The sequence below is a fragment of the Meles meles genome, chromosome 4 (genome assembly GCF_922984935.1).
Source record: "Meles meles chromosome 4, mMelMel3.1 paternal haplotype, whole genome shotgun sequence".
NCBI classification, from domain to species: Eukaryota; Metazoa; Chordata; class Mammalia; order Carnivora; family Mustelidae; genus Meles; species Meles meles.
In genome coordinates this window covers 43,257,422-43,274,575 of record NC_060069.1, presented here as the reverse complement: position 1 = coordinate 43,274,575, position 17,154 = coordinate 43,257,422, and the positions used below count along the sequence as shown (strand labels likewise).

At 39.2% G+C, this 17,154-nt stretch overlaps 1 protein-coding gene across 1 annotated transcript in view; it reads left to right on the top strand.

Moving 5' to 3' along the window:
* The first annotated feature begins 3,536 nt into the window (after nucleotides 1–3,536).
* Nucleotides 3,537–17,154, top strand: part of FYTTD1 (forty-two-three domain containing 1) — a 32,928-nt gene continuing 19,310 nt past the window's right edge. Inside the window, exons 1-2 of the mRNA XM_046002669.1 lie at nucleotides 3,537–3,763; nucleotides 9,351–9,479. Of these exons, the coding sequence (XP_045858625.1) occupies nucleotides 3,658–3,763; nucleotides 9,351–9,479 (235 nt within the window). The 5' untranslated portion in view covers nucleotides 3,537–3,657. The remainder of the gene's footprint in view (nucleotides 3,764–9,350; nucleotides 9,480–17,154) is intronic.

The window sequence follows — 17,154 nt, the reverse complement described above, 5'->3', positions numbered from 1 at the left end:
AACAATATATAAAAAGGATAGTACACCATGACCAAGTAGCTTTCTCCTAAAAATGGAAGGATAGTTCAACACTCCAAAAAAAAATTTTTTTTTAAACCCTATTTGCTCATCTCAATAGATGCAGAAATATATAGATAAAATTTGATGTTCACTCATGAATAAAACTCTGCAAATCAGGAATAGAAGGAAACTTCTTCAACCTGATAAAGGGCATCTACCAAAAAAATCCCTAACTTAATGGTGAAAGATAATGCTTTCCCCCTGAGGTTTGTCATAAGGGAAAGATTGTCACTTTCACCTCTCCTTTTAAATATGGAACTGGAGGGGCACCTCGGTGGCTCAGTCGTGTAAGTGCCTGCCTTCAGCTCAGGTCATGATCTCGGGGTCCTGGGATCAAGCCTTCATCAGTCTTCCTGCTAAGCAGGGAGTTCGCCTTTCCCCCTCTCCCTCCCCGCCTGCTCATGCTCTTTCTCTCTCTCTCTCTGCCTCAAATAAATAAATAAAATCTTTAAATAAATAAATAAGTATGGTACTGGAGTCCCCAGTCAGTGCAATCAGGCAAGCAAAAAAATAAAAGTCATACAGATTGGAAACAGTTACGCTGAGTGAAGTAATCCAGTTTAAAAAAAGAGTATATACTGTATGACTCTACTTATATAAAATTCTAGAAAATGCAAATTAATCTGTGGGATCAGTGGTTGCTTAAGTAGTGGTTGGGGAAAGGATTATAAAGAAGTGCAGGAAAACTTCTGGAGATGATAGATATATTTATTATTCTCTTTATGGTGGTGTTTTTGCAGGTTTATACACCATATGCCCATATATAAACTGCACACTTTAAATATTGTCTTTTATTGTCTATCAATTACTCCTCAATGAAGCTGAAAAAAGAGGGACTTAGGAGAAATGTAAAACTGATAGAAATAATGACTGAAACATATGAACTGTGCTTACCGTTGAAGAGAATATAGATTTCCATGCACATTGTGAGAAGAGACTCACAACATGTTGATAGAAAGGTATGATGTTAAGTTTGCTGGATTTAGCGAAAGTAGAAATACAAGACTCCCAGTTAAATTTGAATTTCGGATACCTAATGAATAATTGTTTAATATAAACATACCCTAAATATAGCATGCAACACCCTGTAGTAAAGAAATTTGCTGTTTATTCATTATTTATCTGAAATTCAAATGTAGCCAATCTTGTAGTTTATCTGATAATCCTAGACGTTGCCTTATGTGTAGTATATGAAATCAAGCCTCTAAAAAGGGTAGTTACTTGAATTCCGTGTTTATTCTGACTTGGATGAAGCTGCTGAGTTACTGTACTCCAGACAATGGCTATATGTTCAGTGTCTGGTACTGTACTTATTTCCAGTAGGTGCTCAAAAAAATTTTTTTTTGCTGTGCAAGCTGTATGAAGATAGGGGCTGAATCCATCTTCACTTACATTTTATCCCCAGAGCCTATTACAATGCCTGGTGCTCAATGTATATAATTAAATGAGTACCTGCCTCTCATGCCCCAGAAAATGCAAGGTTGACCTTTTACCTCCAGCCCTTGTGGCTGGCAGATGAACTTCTTAGACAACCCCCAGTTCTGATTTCTCAGTTTGTCTTCCACTTCACTTTTGCTGTATATGTCTCAGGCTGCTGTTTTGGTTTCTACTATTTTGCGTGTGATTGACCTATCCTTACACAATGCTGCTTGTTTCCTTGTTTTTCCCTTTGGAATCTGGGTGACTGCTCTGAGACTCAGACCCTCAGCCTGTGGGGAAAATCTCAAAGTCTGAAATGCAACAGCTAGGATTGCTTAATGAAATATTGGGGCATGTTCCCTTTAAAGTTAAGAAGATTTGGAGTTGAACTTCAGTTTGGGGGAGAAAATCAGGATAAAAGGGAATCTTTATATGTATTGGTGGAGGGTGGGATTTTATACATTTGGGATTTTTCTTATCTGTCTTATCTGAAGTGCAAAATTACTTTTCTTCCACAACATTAAGAACTTAATGTTCTTTCCTGTAGATTACTCCCACAAATTAGCAGAGATTACAGAAATTATTTCTAGGGAGAGAATGATAGTGTGAAAAAAAAATGTTTCGTGTGTAGAAGACTTTAGAACCATAAGAAATCCAAGAATAATTACTTATAATGCATGTAGTTAGTATAACTACTTCTTGTTTTGCAGATGACTATAAGACCGAGCTTCCCAAGTTCGTACAGTGAATGACTAAAGTGAGTGAAAAAGGTACCACTCAGTAAAACCTAGATCTTTCATACTTTTCTCTCTAGAACCCATTTTCCCTGGTTTTTAGTAGTCGGGGGAGGGGTGGTGGCTGTTGGGTGGTATAGTAATAAAATCAAGCACATTGTCCTAAGAGCATATATGCTACTCTCCTTGACATGCCAAGTATTGTTCTTGGGATTTTTCATCCAAACTTTCCTCTACCATTAAAGTTTCTTGCACCCCTTCATAGGTGTGTCCTGGCCTGATTCACTCTCCTATGGTTATAGTTTTGGTTTGGGGGGAAAATATTTAAGTACAGGCTACCGTGGTTTGGGGATGCTTAAGGTCACTGGTTCATCTCCATGCAAAAAGAAATTTTAGGAAGCGGACAGGAGGAAGGTGACAAAGATTTCTAAATGGAGGGAATGCCTGTCCCTGGTTTTTTCCTTAGATGCAAATGTCTTAGATAGTTGTAAGCTGTTATGAGGGTGATATAACATAAATGCTTCCATACAAACACATTGCTTTGGAGGAAGAAAAAGAGGTAAGAAGAGAGGGAATATCATGTTTTGTAAATAGGAAAAAAAAAGTTATTATGCAGGAATTAATCAAATATTCAGTTTTCCTACAAGGATGATTAGAAAGAAAAACGAATCCTATCAATTCCCAACGCAAATAAATTAGAGAAAAATGCAGCCAAACAAGCAGAGGTACTTACCCCTCTCCTAAGGGAAGGTGAAGTGTTATTAAGGTAGCTAGTGCCGTGTAAAGTATTTCGGGAGTGCCGGTTGAGAAGTGGTACAGATGCGGGAAACGTTAGCATTTGCTTTTATTGGTAAGGTGACGCAAGAATTGTTACTGCAGCTTTGCTCTCCATCCAGACGTGGAGACTTCGCATGTTGCAGGTGGAGGAGCTGCCTGGGAGAGGGGAGCTGGGGACGTACTTCTGCAATCCAAGATGTATGGGGTATCTCCTGCCTCTGAGGCTACATTGCAGTGGAGTGTGAAATGTTCGTGTGTACAAAAGCTTAGGGGGCCTTTCTGAAGCAGGACGAATGGAAGGTGTCGGAGGAACACAATCTCATTTAGGGTATGCGATCCCGAGGTGCTCAGGGTCCAGTATCCCCCGATTTGGGCAGAAAGGCGAATAACTACAATAGCCGCCTTGTAGCGTCCAGAGCCGCGGGTGCAATGTTTCCTCCCGTCCGGGAAGGGCCGCTAGGAGCAAGCCCCGGCGTGGGGCCGCTCTCGCCGGCCGCTGGTCTCTGTAGCCACTCCCCCCGGTCGCAGCCGCGGGTGGGAGAGCGAGAGCGCCGCCAGCACGCGTGCGCGCTCCCTCGGTGCAGCTAGGCTGCGTGCGTGAGTGGGAGGTGGCAGGCCTCGGTCTCCGGCCTTCTCCGCTGACTGTTCCAGCGCGACGTCCCCAGCCATGAACCGGTTTGGTACCCGGTTAGTGGGAGCCACGGCGACCCCGCCGCCGCCGCATCCGAAAGCCCGCAGCAATGAAAACCTTGACAAAATTGATATGTCTTTGGGTAAGGAGCCTAGTTGGACCGAGTTGGAGTGGGGGGAGGGTGTGGGTGGAACCAAGTGCCGCGGTTTGTGGGGGCAGGGGCGGTTGGACGCAGTTGTCGGTCGAGTTTTTCCTTGCGGGTGGGCGGAACCAAGTGAGGGCCCGCGGGGACACGGGGAGCGCCACCTGGTGCGGTGGTTGAGCCAGAGGGACGCGGGGGTCCCCTCGGCGGGGCTGTGTTTGAGGAGGGGCGGTGGGAGTGGGCGGCGCTGCGGGCTGGGGGGGGTTTGGAGGGTCGAGGGGCGCCACCACTCGCGGACGGCCCGGGCTCTTTGTGAGGAAAACTCGGCGGCTTTCCCCTCAAGCGTGTTCGTTCGTTGGCGGTGTCGGTATCGAGGGGAGAGGTCCGACCGAGCCATCCTCGCCCAAGAAGCCCTTGGAGAGCCCGACTGGATCTGCGTTTGGTTAGAGTCGCTGTTCAGGGGAGGGCTTAGTTGGGCATTTTGTGCGGCCAGGCCGTAGGCCTGGCGCGGTGCGGGCAGCGCAGAGACGCCCCCGAGAACTGGCCGTTTCTGCGGGGCGTCAGACCTCGGGGCCACATCGGGCGCCCACCCTGGGGCGTTTGTCAGAAAACATCAGGCAAGGGTTTCATCAGATGGTGTTTTATTAGGAGGTACCTAGAAAGGCGAGCTCTCCTTACCTAAGCCTTAAAGTTAGCTAATTAGGAAAAAAGCGAAAACCGAAGCGAGGAGATTGGCATGGATTAATAGGAAGCCGGGTGAAGCATGGGGTCCAGCCCCTTTGAGGAAGAGTGGGGTGGTTCGGGGCGTATTTTGTAAAAGGTAGGAGGGTCGGTGATTCAATTAAGCATACAGATCTAATCCTAGTGAGGCATTAGCCTCTGGATTAGCTGGTTTAAAATTTTCTCTTTTTGTTAAGACTCAAGTTAACTGTTATCAGATGGGGTTCTCTGCCTGCTGTTTCTGTGGGCATTAGTTTTTCGGATAAGTGTTTGAAAAGTACCTGACAGGTGGATACAGAGGTGTTAACTTTTCCAAGGACGGTATTTTTCTGTTTTGCTGTGGTTTATATGCAGAGTTTTAAGTAAAAAATCAAGAACTCTCGGATTGCTGCGATTACCGCACTTCAGAATCTAATATCTGAATTAAGTAAATCATTAGAAATAATAGGTTTGGCCTCAAGTCTTGTCTTACTGATAATCGTGAACTCTAAAGAAATGAGAAATCTTTTCAGCTAAGACCAAGAAGAATTTAATAACGAATATTTATTGAGTGCTTACCATCTTGCAGGCACTAACCTAAACATTTTGTATGTTAACTCAGTTTAGCTTTGTAATAACTCTGTGAGTTATTAGAGATAACTGTATGATCCTAGTGATAGAGAGCATGAAATCCAGAACCACACTGAAAGTTCAAATCCTCTGCCACTTAATAGCCATGTGGTCACAGGCAGAGTATTTCTCAGTGCTTCATGTGTAAAAAGTGGTAACAACAGTGCTTGTCTGTCTCAGAAGGTTGTCTGTCCTATTAAATGAGTCAAAAGGCATGTATAATCTGCTTACAACAGTACCTGGTACAGAGTAAGCTATATATGTATATATATGTGTGTATATATATATGTATTAAATATGTATACATATTCATATATGTATACATAAATATACACATACATTTATGTATATTTGTGTATATATGTATATTTATGTATTCATATATACATAAATATATGTGTATATTTATGTATACATATATGTATATGTATGCATATTTAATACATATATACATACATGTATTATAATACATAATATTATAATATAATATATAATATATAACACATAAAACAAATATACATATATGTATATTTATGTATATATGTATATTTATGTATACATATATGTATATGTGTACATAATATTTCTTTTCATATATTTATTCATATTAATAGATATTCGTATCATATATATTCATATTCATATTCATATATATTCAAATACATATATTTCTTTTCAGTGTTCCACAATTCATTGTTTATAACCACACCCAGTGTTCCATGCAATACAAGCCCTCCATAATACCTACCACCAGGCTCACCCAACCTCCCACCCCCCTCCCCTCCAAAACATTATCAGGTCTACAGTGGTTTAGAATCTGATTTTTGTTTGTTTTAAATTGTGGCTGTACGAATATTCATATAGAATACCTACCAAGGTTACCAATAGCTGGCCTCATTGGCTCAGTTTCTTAATTTGAAAATGGGTGTTATAATACTTAATAGAATTATTGTGAGAATTAAATGAGAGCAACGTTTCTTAGTTACTACTGTTTTTATTATCATGTATATATACTCCTAATGTCATGGAAGAAACTTTTTCATAAAATACCTCATCATAATGGTTATTTTTGGGTTTTTGTTTGTTTTGTTTGCTTTTTTCTGATACATAACTTATCTACCTGAGTAGGAAAAAGTCATTTTTTTCTTTTAGATTGGAAGAATGCAGTTGATCATTTAACATGAGGATTTAGATAATAAACATGTAAAAATAAAGCAATTTCATATTTTATATGCTTTGCTACTTTTAATTTTGTTATGTTTATACTTTATAAAATTTTGTTTTAAAATTAACCTGGTTAGTCAAAATTATATTTTGCCTTTTTTTTTTTTAAGATTTTATTTATTTATTTGACAGACAAAGGTCACAAGTGGGCAGAGATACAAGCAGAGAGAGAGGGGGAAATAGGCTCCCTGCTGAGCACAGAGCCCGATGTGGGGCTTGATCCCAGGACCCTGAGATCATGACCTGAGCGGAAGGTAGAGGCTTAACCCACTGAGCCACCCAGGTGCTTCTGCCTTTTTTTTTTTTTTAAATGATTCCCAGCAAATTCATTTTTTTGGTGTACTCTCGTGGCTCTGAGGTTTCAGACTTCTGGTGAAGGGGCGCCTGGGTGGCTCAGTGGATTAAGCCGCTGCCTTCGGCTCAGGTCATGATCTCAGGGTCCTGGGATCGAGCCCCGCATCGGGCTCTCTGCTCCGCGGGGAGCCTGCTTCCTCCTCTCTCTCTGCCTGCCTCTCTGCCTACTTGTGACCTCTCTCTCTGTCAAATAAATAAATAAAATCTTTAAAAAAAAAAAAAAAAAAAAAAAAAAACAGACTTCTGGTGAAGAATAAGTAGCACAGGGGTGCCTGGGTGGCTCAGTAGGTTAAAAAGCCTCTGCCTTTGGCTCAGGTCATGATACCAAGTCCTGGGATCCAGCCCCCCCCCCCCAATCACTCTCTGCTCAGCAGGGAGCCTGCTTCCCCCTCTCTATCTGCCTGTCTCTCTGCCTGCTTGTGATCTCTGTCTGTCAAATAAATAAATAAAATCTTAAAAAAAAAAAAAGAGTAGCACCTTGTTAGAAGAAAGCAGTGTTTCAGAAGTGTTTAAAAGTGTTCCTTTCTGCACCCCGAGAATATAACATATTCATATATCTGACTTCATGAAACTTTTTTTTTTTTAAGATTTTATTTATTTATTTGACAGAGAGAGAGATCACAAGTAGGTAGAGAGGCAGGCAGAGAGAGAGGAGGAAGCAGGCTCTCTGCGGAGCAGAGAATCCGATGCGGGGCTCGATCCCAGGACCCTGAGATCATGACCCGAGCCGAAGGCAGTGGCTTAATCCACTGAGCCACCCAGGCGCCCCATGAAACTTTTTTTTTTAAGATTTTATTTCTTTATTTGAGAGAGAGAAAGAGTGTACAAATGAGGGGTGAGGAGAGGCAGGATGGAGAGGGAGAAGCAGATTCCCCACTGAGCAGGGGAGGCCAATGTGGAGATGGGTCCCAGGACCCTGAGATCATGACCTGAGCTGAAGGCAGACGTTTAACCAACTGAGCCACCCAGGGGCCCCAAAACCCTTTTATTTTAAAACAAATCTTTTTGAGTGTCTTTTACTTGGATGAATTTATTTTAGGGGAAGGACTGACCTCAAGAAGATAACAAGGTACTTTGGGGAGATTTCAAATATTCTAATGAATATTTGTGGTTAAGAGTCTTAAAGATTACTGATGGGTTAGGTAGTGTAATATATAAGAAAGGGTTCTTGTAATATATAATTCCTTCTTTTACTTTAGAAAAGACCAATTATTTTAATATTGTTGTTAGGTTCTTGTGTTTAGAGCAGTTTGGAAAAAATAATTGAGGTTAATTAGTTCTGTGAAATTTTATTAAGTTGTTGACCAGGCTTATTTTCTTTATCAGTCATTAAAATTAATATTGGAGTTGGGACTGTGGACAGAGTATTTGGATATTTCTTAAATGAGTATTTTTGGCTTCTGTAAATCTTTTAAATTTGTAAATAGAAATCTGAAGTACATTTGTTGTGCTGTGGTATTAGAGCAATGTGATGTTTGTAAATTACTTTGGGAGAGTTTAAAAGTGTTTTTGAAAACAATGAGGATTTGAAAGATCAGGTAGAAAGCAAAGGTAACCCTGAATTATTTTGCTAGAGGAGTAAAGTAAGGTAACTCTGGATTATTTTGCTAGAGGAAGGGATTTTTTTTTTGTATTATACCTTTATTATATACTTATTTTATTTCATATTAGCTATTTACTTGTCTGTTTCCATCAATAATTTTAAACTTAACTGAGGAAAGGGACCATATTTTACTTTTGTTTGTTTTCATTGTAGCACAGCCTGTCACATACATTCATGGCACACAAAGTATGCTCAATACATATTTGCTGAATTGAGGTGGAATTCTTTAGAAACGTACTCTTAATTGAATGATTTACTTATTTATTTTTTACTGCCTATGGTTTTATTGGAAGGTGGTCTTTTTTTTTTTTAAGATTATTTATTTATTTATTTGACAGAGACAGAGAGAGATCACAAGTAGGCAGAGAGGCAGGCAGAGAGAAGGGGGGCGGGAAGCAAGCTCCCCGCTGAGCAGAGAGCCTGATGTGGGACTCGATCCCAGGACCCTGAGATCATGACCTGAGCCGAAGGCAGAGGCTTAATCCACTGAGCCACCCAGGCGCCCCTGGAAGGTGGTCTTATTTAAAAACTAGACACTTCTGTGATTATGGAAAGTAAATATGAATAATTTTTATAAATAAGCTTTTGCTTATTTATGTGCATTGGGTAAAGAAATACTGCGGATAGGGGCGCCTGGGTGGCTCAGTGGGTTAAAGCCTCTGCCTCCGGCTTAGGTCATGATCCCAGGGTCCTGGGATTGAGCCCTGCATCGGGCTCTCTTCTCTGCGGGGAGTATGCTTCCTCTTCTCTCTCTGCCTGCCTCTCTGCCTACTTGTGATCTCTGTCAAATAAATAAAATCTTTAAAAAAAAAAAAAAAAAGAAATACCGTGGATAACAGAAATCTTCATTAATTGGTAGACCTGCTTTGGGCTACTAAATTGAACTTTTCCTATAAAACTTCTTCAGTACTGCAAGTATTTTGGCTGATTTGAGTTTTTATATTATTTTCATCTTATAAAAGTGCTTTCAAAATAGCAAAGAAGTTAGGGAAATAGGACTATTAACTAGAAAATGAGACTGAGTAATTGAGTCATTAGGTTAAAATGAAAATAATCATCACATTTCCTATATCACAGATGATATCATCAAATTGAATCGAAAGGAAGGAAAGAAGCAGAATTTTCCGAGACTAAATAGAAAACTCCAGCAAAGTAGTGCCCGGCAATTCAGGATGAGAGTACGATGGGGAATCCAACAGAATTCTGGTAAGTTTTACAAGTAAGCTTTAATAAGGAGCTATTCCTTTGGGTCATAGAATGCTATTTTTAGGACATACTTAAAACATGGAGGAAATATGTTAGTACCCTTTGTGATTTGCCTTTTTTCTACTCTCAGGTTTTTGTTTAATCTTGAAATCTGGTAAACATTTTAAGTTGCTTTAAGTCGGTGATAACCCTGTTTCTTAAAAATGTTAGGTCATTTTTAAGGTACACTCAGTATATAAATAGTGTAAATTATATTTAGGGCTACAGTATTACAAAGGATTTTACATATCATGGAGTTTTATCTCCTTCCCTGTTAGGTATTTCTTTAACAGTCTATCTGGTGGATAACTACATAACTCCAGCATACATATATCTAGTGAATGAGCATACTAAGCATACTACTTCATAAGACAACTCCATTATTGGAGACAGCTCTATTTACTAGGAAGTTTTCTCAATTTGAATTAAATCTTGCCCAGCTGTTAACTCTATGTAGAGTTACAGGAAGCAAACTCTCTTTTCTTATAAGAGAACTTTTTAAATACGTGAAGACAAATCTGCTTGGAAAATACTTTCAGATTCTTTTTATTATCATCTAGGACTTTTAGGATTTGTTAAATATTCCAGAGGTAAGACGCAGAATTGGATGCCTCAGATGTGACCTAATGATCTTGAAACTCTACATACACAGTTATTTTTGGCAGTTTGGAGGCTTATTTATTTACAGCCATCTTGTTCCAAAGTGGATTTAAGGTGGTAACAGAACCCTATTACTTGTATATGACTTATTAATTTTTTTAGCAGTTATATCAGTGTTTTAGAATAAACCTTAACTCTAGCTCTTTTTTACACATGTAAAAAATGTTTGATGAACTAGAGCCTAAGTTGACTTTTATCCTGTATGTTATAAAGCATGGAAAACAATTATCTCTGGGCTGAGGATGATTATAACAAGTTCTATTATCTGATAGTTAATATGCCATCACACCCTCAAAATATGTCTGTAACTGAGGTTAGACCCTACCCAAAATTTTATTGTTCTCTAATGTCTTTCTTTTTTTAAAAAAAAGATGTATTCATTTGAGAGAGAGCGCACATGTTCTGTGCATGCATGTGTGCACATGAGTGATGGGAGGGGCAGAGGGAGAGAATCCCAGGCAGACTCCCTGCTGAGCACAGAGCCAGATGCAGCCGGACAAGGGACTCCACCCAGGGCTAAATCCCATGTCGCATGAGATCATGACCTGAGGTGAAATCGAGAATTGGATGCTCAAGTGACGGAGCCCTCCAGGCGCCCCTTCTCTAGTAATTTCTTAAACAGCTGAACATAAGCAAGTAAATTTTGTGAAAGATACTTACTAAAGCAGATGAATATTTAATCCCAGTGATTTGTATTTAAAAATTCTTAAAAGTTACTCAGAATACCATATTTTATACATGATTTGCTTTAAAATAATTTCAGAGTTCACAGAAGCCAGAAATATATTTTTTACACTAGCCACATGTTAAATACATGATAAATGGCCTGAACTGATCAGGTTCTTTGGATATTTAGAGTTGTGATTCTTTACTTCAAGGAATTTCTAGGGATATCTAGGGAATTTCAAGGAATATCTAGAGATAGGACAAAAAACATGGAGTTGAGAAATGTCATGAGAGAAATTCCAACAGTATTATAGTACTTTAGATAGATTTTGTGCTAAGAAAATCAGTGGTGATTATGGATAAGGTGAAATAGGATCTGGTCCATGAAGGATCAGAAAAGCTTTCCTTTTATGGGGGTTATGATCTGAGCTTTAAGATAAATGATACCTAGGGGCAGCTTAGGATCTTGTAAGATTGAACCTGTGCTTGTTTGTTCTCCACTTACATGTGGCAGAGCTTAAAACAGAACATCTGCTTCTGTCACTGAATGTGCAGAGAGATGGAAGATTGTCTCAAACTCTGATTGGTTGAAAGTTCAGATTTCTACATTGTAATGTCAATGAGCATGTTAGCTTGAGGTAAAATAACACATAAGATAGATAGCCTTTAGCAGACTCTCAGTAAGTTATTTTTATTAATTTATTTATTTATTAAGTTTTTTTTTTTTTTTAAGTAATCTCTGCACCCAACTTTGAGGCTTGAACTTGCAACCCCGAGATCACGAGTCCCATGTTCTACTGATTGAGCCAGCCAGGCGCCCCTCTCAGTAAATTATTTTTTTTTATTTTTTATTTTTTTAAAATTTATTTATTGGACAGACAAAGATCACAAGTAGGCAGAGAGGCAGGCAGAGAGAGAGGAGGAAGCAGGCTCTCTGCTGAGCAGAGAGCCCGATGCGGGGCTCGATTCCAGAACCCTGGGATCCTGACCTGAGCCGAAGGCAGAGGCTTTAACCCACTGAGCCACCCAGGCGCCCCGCAGTAAATTATTTTTGATGGCTGAACAAATAAGTGAATAAAATCTTCCAACTCTTGGCCCAAAATGTAATTTAGTCACTTAAATATTTGTATAAACAACCTGAATATTCTTCGGTGGTAGAATAGTATACAGTTTCAGTTCTCAAAGTGTTGTGCAGGGATCCTGGGGAATCCCCAACACTCAAGGGATCCACAAGGTCAAACAATTTTTATAATAATACTAAGGCATTAATTGGGTTTTCACTGTTATCCTTTCACAAATGTTTTCCAGAGTTTACATGACGTGTGATAATTATATTGAATGTGGTAGCATATATGAGAATCTAGCTGTGTTCTATTAAGATAGACACCAAAGAGATTTGCAAAAGTACAGAACAGTGCTATCACTCCTTTTAAATAGTTTGGGGTTTTTTTGGAAAGTAATTGTTATTTTTCTTTAAAAATACATTATTTGCCCTGTATTGGGTTTATTATTGTTTTAATGAAGTAAATAGTTAAATATTTTAGTTTTCATTTCTAGTATGATAATACCAATAAATATAAACCCACAGAAATAAAAATTCTGGAGTTCAATAACTCCAGAGTATAAAGGATAACTAAGAGTATAAAGGAGTTCTGAGGGTGCCTATTGAGGAGTTCAATAACTAAGAGTATAAAGGAGTTCTGAGGGTGCCTGGTTGGCTCAGTCAGTTGAGCGGCTGCCTTCGGCTCAAGTCATAATCTCAGGGTCCTGGGATCCAGCCCCACATCAGCCTCCTTGCTCCGCTTCTCCCTCTTTTTCTGCCCTTCCCCCTACTTGTGCACTTTCTCTTTCTCAAATAAACACATAAAATCTTAACCAAAAAAAAAAAAAAAAAAAAAAATCAGAGGTCCAGAGACCAAAATGTTTGAGAATGGTGTTTCTTTTAGAGGTAGAAGAGATCGGGGAATATTTGTATGTTGCTTTGGAAAGGAGCCAGTAATATTGCATCACTTTGTGATTTGACATTTCCCCCAAACCCCTCAAATCTTTGTGTAAGTGGTCAGACTCCAGAAAGTACTGAGGCAAGTTGATAGATACATGAGAGAAATTCACGAAGGGATTGGGGTAAGGATTCAAACGTAAAATGAAAATTCCTGTTTCTAGTTTTTCATTGTCACACCTGTGGAGCTTTATAAACTAGACTGATGTTCTGGCTGCACTCTGTTTTTACTGAAGCAGAATCTGCAGAAGTTGGGCCTAGGGATTTTTTTTTTAAGCTCCATACGTGGTTCTGATAACATGGCTAGGGTTAAACTGCTGCTCTAGTATAGCTGAAAATGTGAAAGAAAGGGTCTTCATAGTGGTAGTAGTTGAAGTAATAAGAATGAAGATGCTCTGAAAAGACTGGAGAGAACTTTCTAGAGGGGCTGGAATGGATGAAAACTAAGAAAAGATGGGGCTCCTGGCTGGCTGAGTCCATAGAGCATGCTACTCTTTATCTTGGGGTTGTGAGTACAAGCCCATGTGGGCATAGAGCTTACTTAAAAAAATAAAACTAAGAAAGGACTTACTATATTAGATGATGTGTTTAGTACCTCTAGAATACTTTTTAGAATATAAGACACTTTTAGAAGGTAAGTGGGGAGAGGGGAGAGAATTGGACAGTATGTATAGGTCTGTCTTTATGAAATGTGACAATGAAAGGGTGAAAAATAGAACCATTGCTAAAATTGAGGTACAGCTGGTGAAGTTTGTTTAAAGGTATAAAGGGAGGGAGGGGGAATGGGTGATCTAAACTTGCTAGAAGGTAGAGAAGCCACTCATAGAAATAAAAGTGGAAAGGATAATGAGTACGGTAACAATGACTACAGCAGTCATAAATAGAAGGCAGCCAGGAATAGAATTCTGTCTTTTACTTTCTCCTTTAAATCAGTTTCATTCTTGTTAATGACACTTTTCTCATGAGTCTTTCTCATCTAAACTGAAAGCTTTGGTATAATAATGGATTCCTTCTCACTTTAATCTTTCTCTTTGCTAATTCATTCATTCTTTTGGAATGCTTTCAGATTTCATTGTTCCACTCTGCATTCTTTATCATGTCACATTTGAGTACTATAGTAGCATCTGAAATGGTCTCATTGCCTTCTTTCTCCCTCTTTGATTCAAAGGTATTGCTTCAAGACTGATGTAACTTGATCATGAATTCTTTGACCCCTCATTCCTTGTCACATACATTCTTTATCCCCACATGAAGCCCTCTGATTTGAGGACACAACATTCATTTATTTCTTATTCTTTTCCCTAGACTGTATCTCATTATGTTGTGGTTAACCATGTCTTTGTACTTGTAAGTTTATGTTTATGTTCCTATTCAAATTTTGCTGTTTTATAATGCCTAGCTGAGAGCCCACTTTTTCTGTAATAATTGTTTTTTTCTCTTTGGAAATGCATCCTAGCTTATATTTTTTACGTTTTATTCTTTAGTTTTTGTATTACAGTTTGGAAAGTGTTCAGATTTTGGAGCTACACTAACTTGCACCTAGACTGATGGCTGTGCCATTTTGTAACTGTGACATCTGGGTAGTCACTGTCCTTCACCTCACTTTGCTCTCCTGCACAATTAAGATGTCATCAACCCATCAAGTTCTTGTTTAAAGTACTCAGCACAGTGTGTTAACAGAGTTAATGGTATCTGTTTCATATTTAATACAAATAAAAATAACAGTAATTGTAGATTTAAGTATACAGGTTCCCTCAACATGCTTAATCTTTGAGGCACCTGGGTAGCTCAGTGGGTTAAAGCCTCTGCCTTCGGCTCAGGTCATGATCCGGGGGTTCTGGGATCGAGCCCCGCATCGGGCTTTCTACTCAGCGGGGAGCCTGCTTCCCCCACTTTCTCTCTCTGCCTCTCTGCCTGCTTGTGATCTCTCTCTCTGTCAGATAAATAAATAAAATAAAATCTTTAAAAAAAATGCTTCCTCTTTATTTGGTTTCAGTGAACTAGAAGGGAATAGAATAGAATAACAAAGAACATAGGATAACAATAATTTGGTTTCAAAGGGCACCTGGCTGGCTCAGTGAGAAGAGTGTGTGACTCTTGATCTCAGGGTCATGAGTTCAAGCCCCACATTGGGTGTAGAGATTACTTAAATAAATAAAACTTTTAAAAAACCCAATAATTTGATTTTACAATTTAAAAAGTTGTTTCTTTATTGCTTTTCCTCCGATTATAAAAGTAATCAGTACTTTAGGACTGAGGCAGAGTACCCAAGAAGGGAACAAATCTGGAAGAACTCTGTCACACAGAGCTGCCGTTCTGGTGGAATCACTAGGAAGCCGCCTGTGGAGGTGATGCAACTTAAATTCAATGGAGGATGAGTAGGGCCAGAACTAGTGATGGCTGGGACTAGATCCGGACTGATGCCTGGGGCCCAGCATTTAAGGTGTAATTCACACTTAGATTTTGTGCCTTTAGTGCTTCTCATGCCTCACAAGTCCCATCTTACAGGGGAGGGATAATGACTGCCACTAGGTGTTCTGTGCCCTAGAATAAGTCTTGAGGGGTGCATTGGAACCTGAAAGAAAAAATCCTTTCTCTAGAGTCTCTCCAGTGCCCTCTACTTAGAAAACTTAACACTGTGCCAGCTGGTAAGAGAAATATTCCTATAATAGAAGCAGGGCAGTAAAGAGTGAATTGGGAGCTGAAGGGCAGTAAATTGGTAAATGGTTCAACCATTAAAACAAGTTTTCCTGTCTTGTTGAACTCCATTCTCAAAATAATGCACACTACACAAAAGCATTCTGGAGTTAGGTAAGTTTGGGAATATATACCCTGTTATCCCCAACTTAGAGATGGAGCACACACATTAGTCCTAAGAAATCCTATAGTAAAGAAAGCCAGTTTTTGGGTTTTTTTTTCCCGTTTGGCTGTGAAACTTTTCCCTTAGAAGACCTGTTACCATATTGCAGATGTATCGTACTATACAGGATACCATTCTGAAGACATTCCCCCGCAAATTAGAATTCCAAAATAGAAGTGCACAGGGCATCTGGGTGGCTCAGTTGGTTAAGCCTTTAGTTCAGGTCAGGGTCCTGGGATTGAGCCCCTCATTGGCCTCCCTGCTCAGTGGGAAGTCTGCTTCTCTGTTTCCCTCTGCCTGCAGCTTCCTCTGCTTGTGTTCTCTCCCTTTCTGTCAAATAAATAGATAAAATCTTAAGAAAAAAATAAAAATAAAAATGCCCAGTATCACAATTGTTACTTAGTATGGTTCTCTGGAACTTCTGGCCATTGCATTAAGAAATAGAAGGATTTGGGGTGCAATTAGAAAAAAGACTATCATTTATAGGTGATAACAGTTGTTGCTCAGTAATTCCAAGAATATAATTCACTTTTCCCCCCAAGAAAATAATTTGAAAGACTATAGAACTAAAAATATGTTCAGTGCGGGGCTCCTGGGTGGCTCAGTCATTGAGTATCTGCCTTTGGCTCAGGTCATGATCCCAGGGTCCTAGGATCGAGCCCTGCATCTGGCTCCCTCCTCTGTGGGAAGCCTTCTTCTCCCTCTCCCACTGCCCTGCTTGTGTTCCCCCTCTCGCTGTGTCTCTGTCAAATAAAATCTTTAAGAAAAAAATAAGTTCAGTGGGATGGCCGATTAAAAGGTATTAATTAAAAACTTAATAGCTCCTAAAAAAATTTAATTAAAAAAAATTTTTAAGGAAAAAAAAAGAAAATGCTTATATTAAAAAAAAAACTAAAAAAAAAACCAACTTAATAGCTCTTGGTAATCCCAGGAATGACAATATGAAAATTGTTAGAAAAGGGGTCTTTTTGTGATTGACAACAAAATACATAAAACACATAGTAATAAACTCAAGAAAGACATAAGACTTACGTGAGGAAAAGTTTAAAGCTTTACTGAGTTTAGTGATGAGAAGACTTGAATAAATGGCAAGACATGCTTTGTTCACGAATATTGTAAAGATGTCAGTTCCTAAAAAATTGATTATAAATTTAGTAAAATTCTTTCCAAGTATCAAAAGATATTGGGGCGCCTGGGTGGTGCAGTTGCTTGGGTGTCTGCCTTTGCTCAGGTCATGATCCCAGGTCCTTGGGACTGAGTCATGCATTGGGCTCCTTGCTCAATGGGGAACCTGCTTCTCCCTCTCCCTGTTTGCTCCCACTGGTTGTTCTGTCTCTCCCTCAGATAAATAAATAAATAAATAAATAAATAAATAAAATCTTTTAAAAAAAAGTATCAAAGGGTATTAAAACTTGACCCCAGGAAACCTGCTTATGACATGACAGTTCATG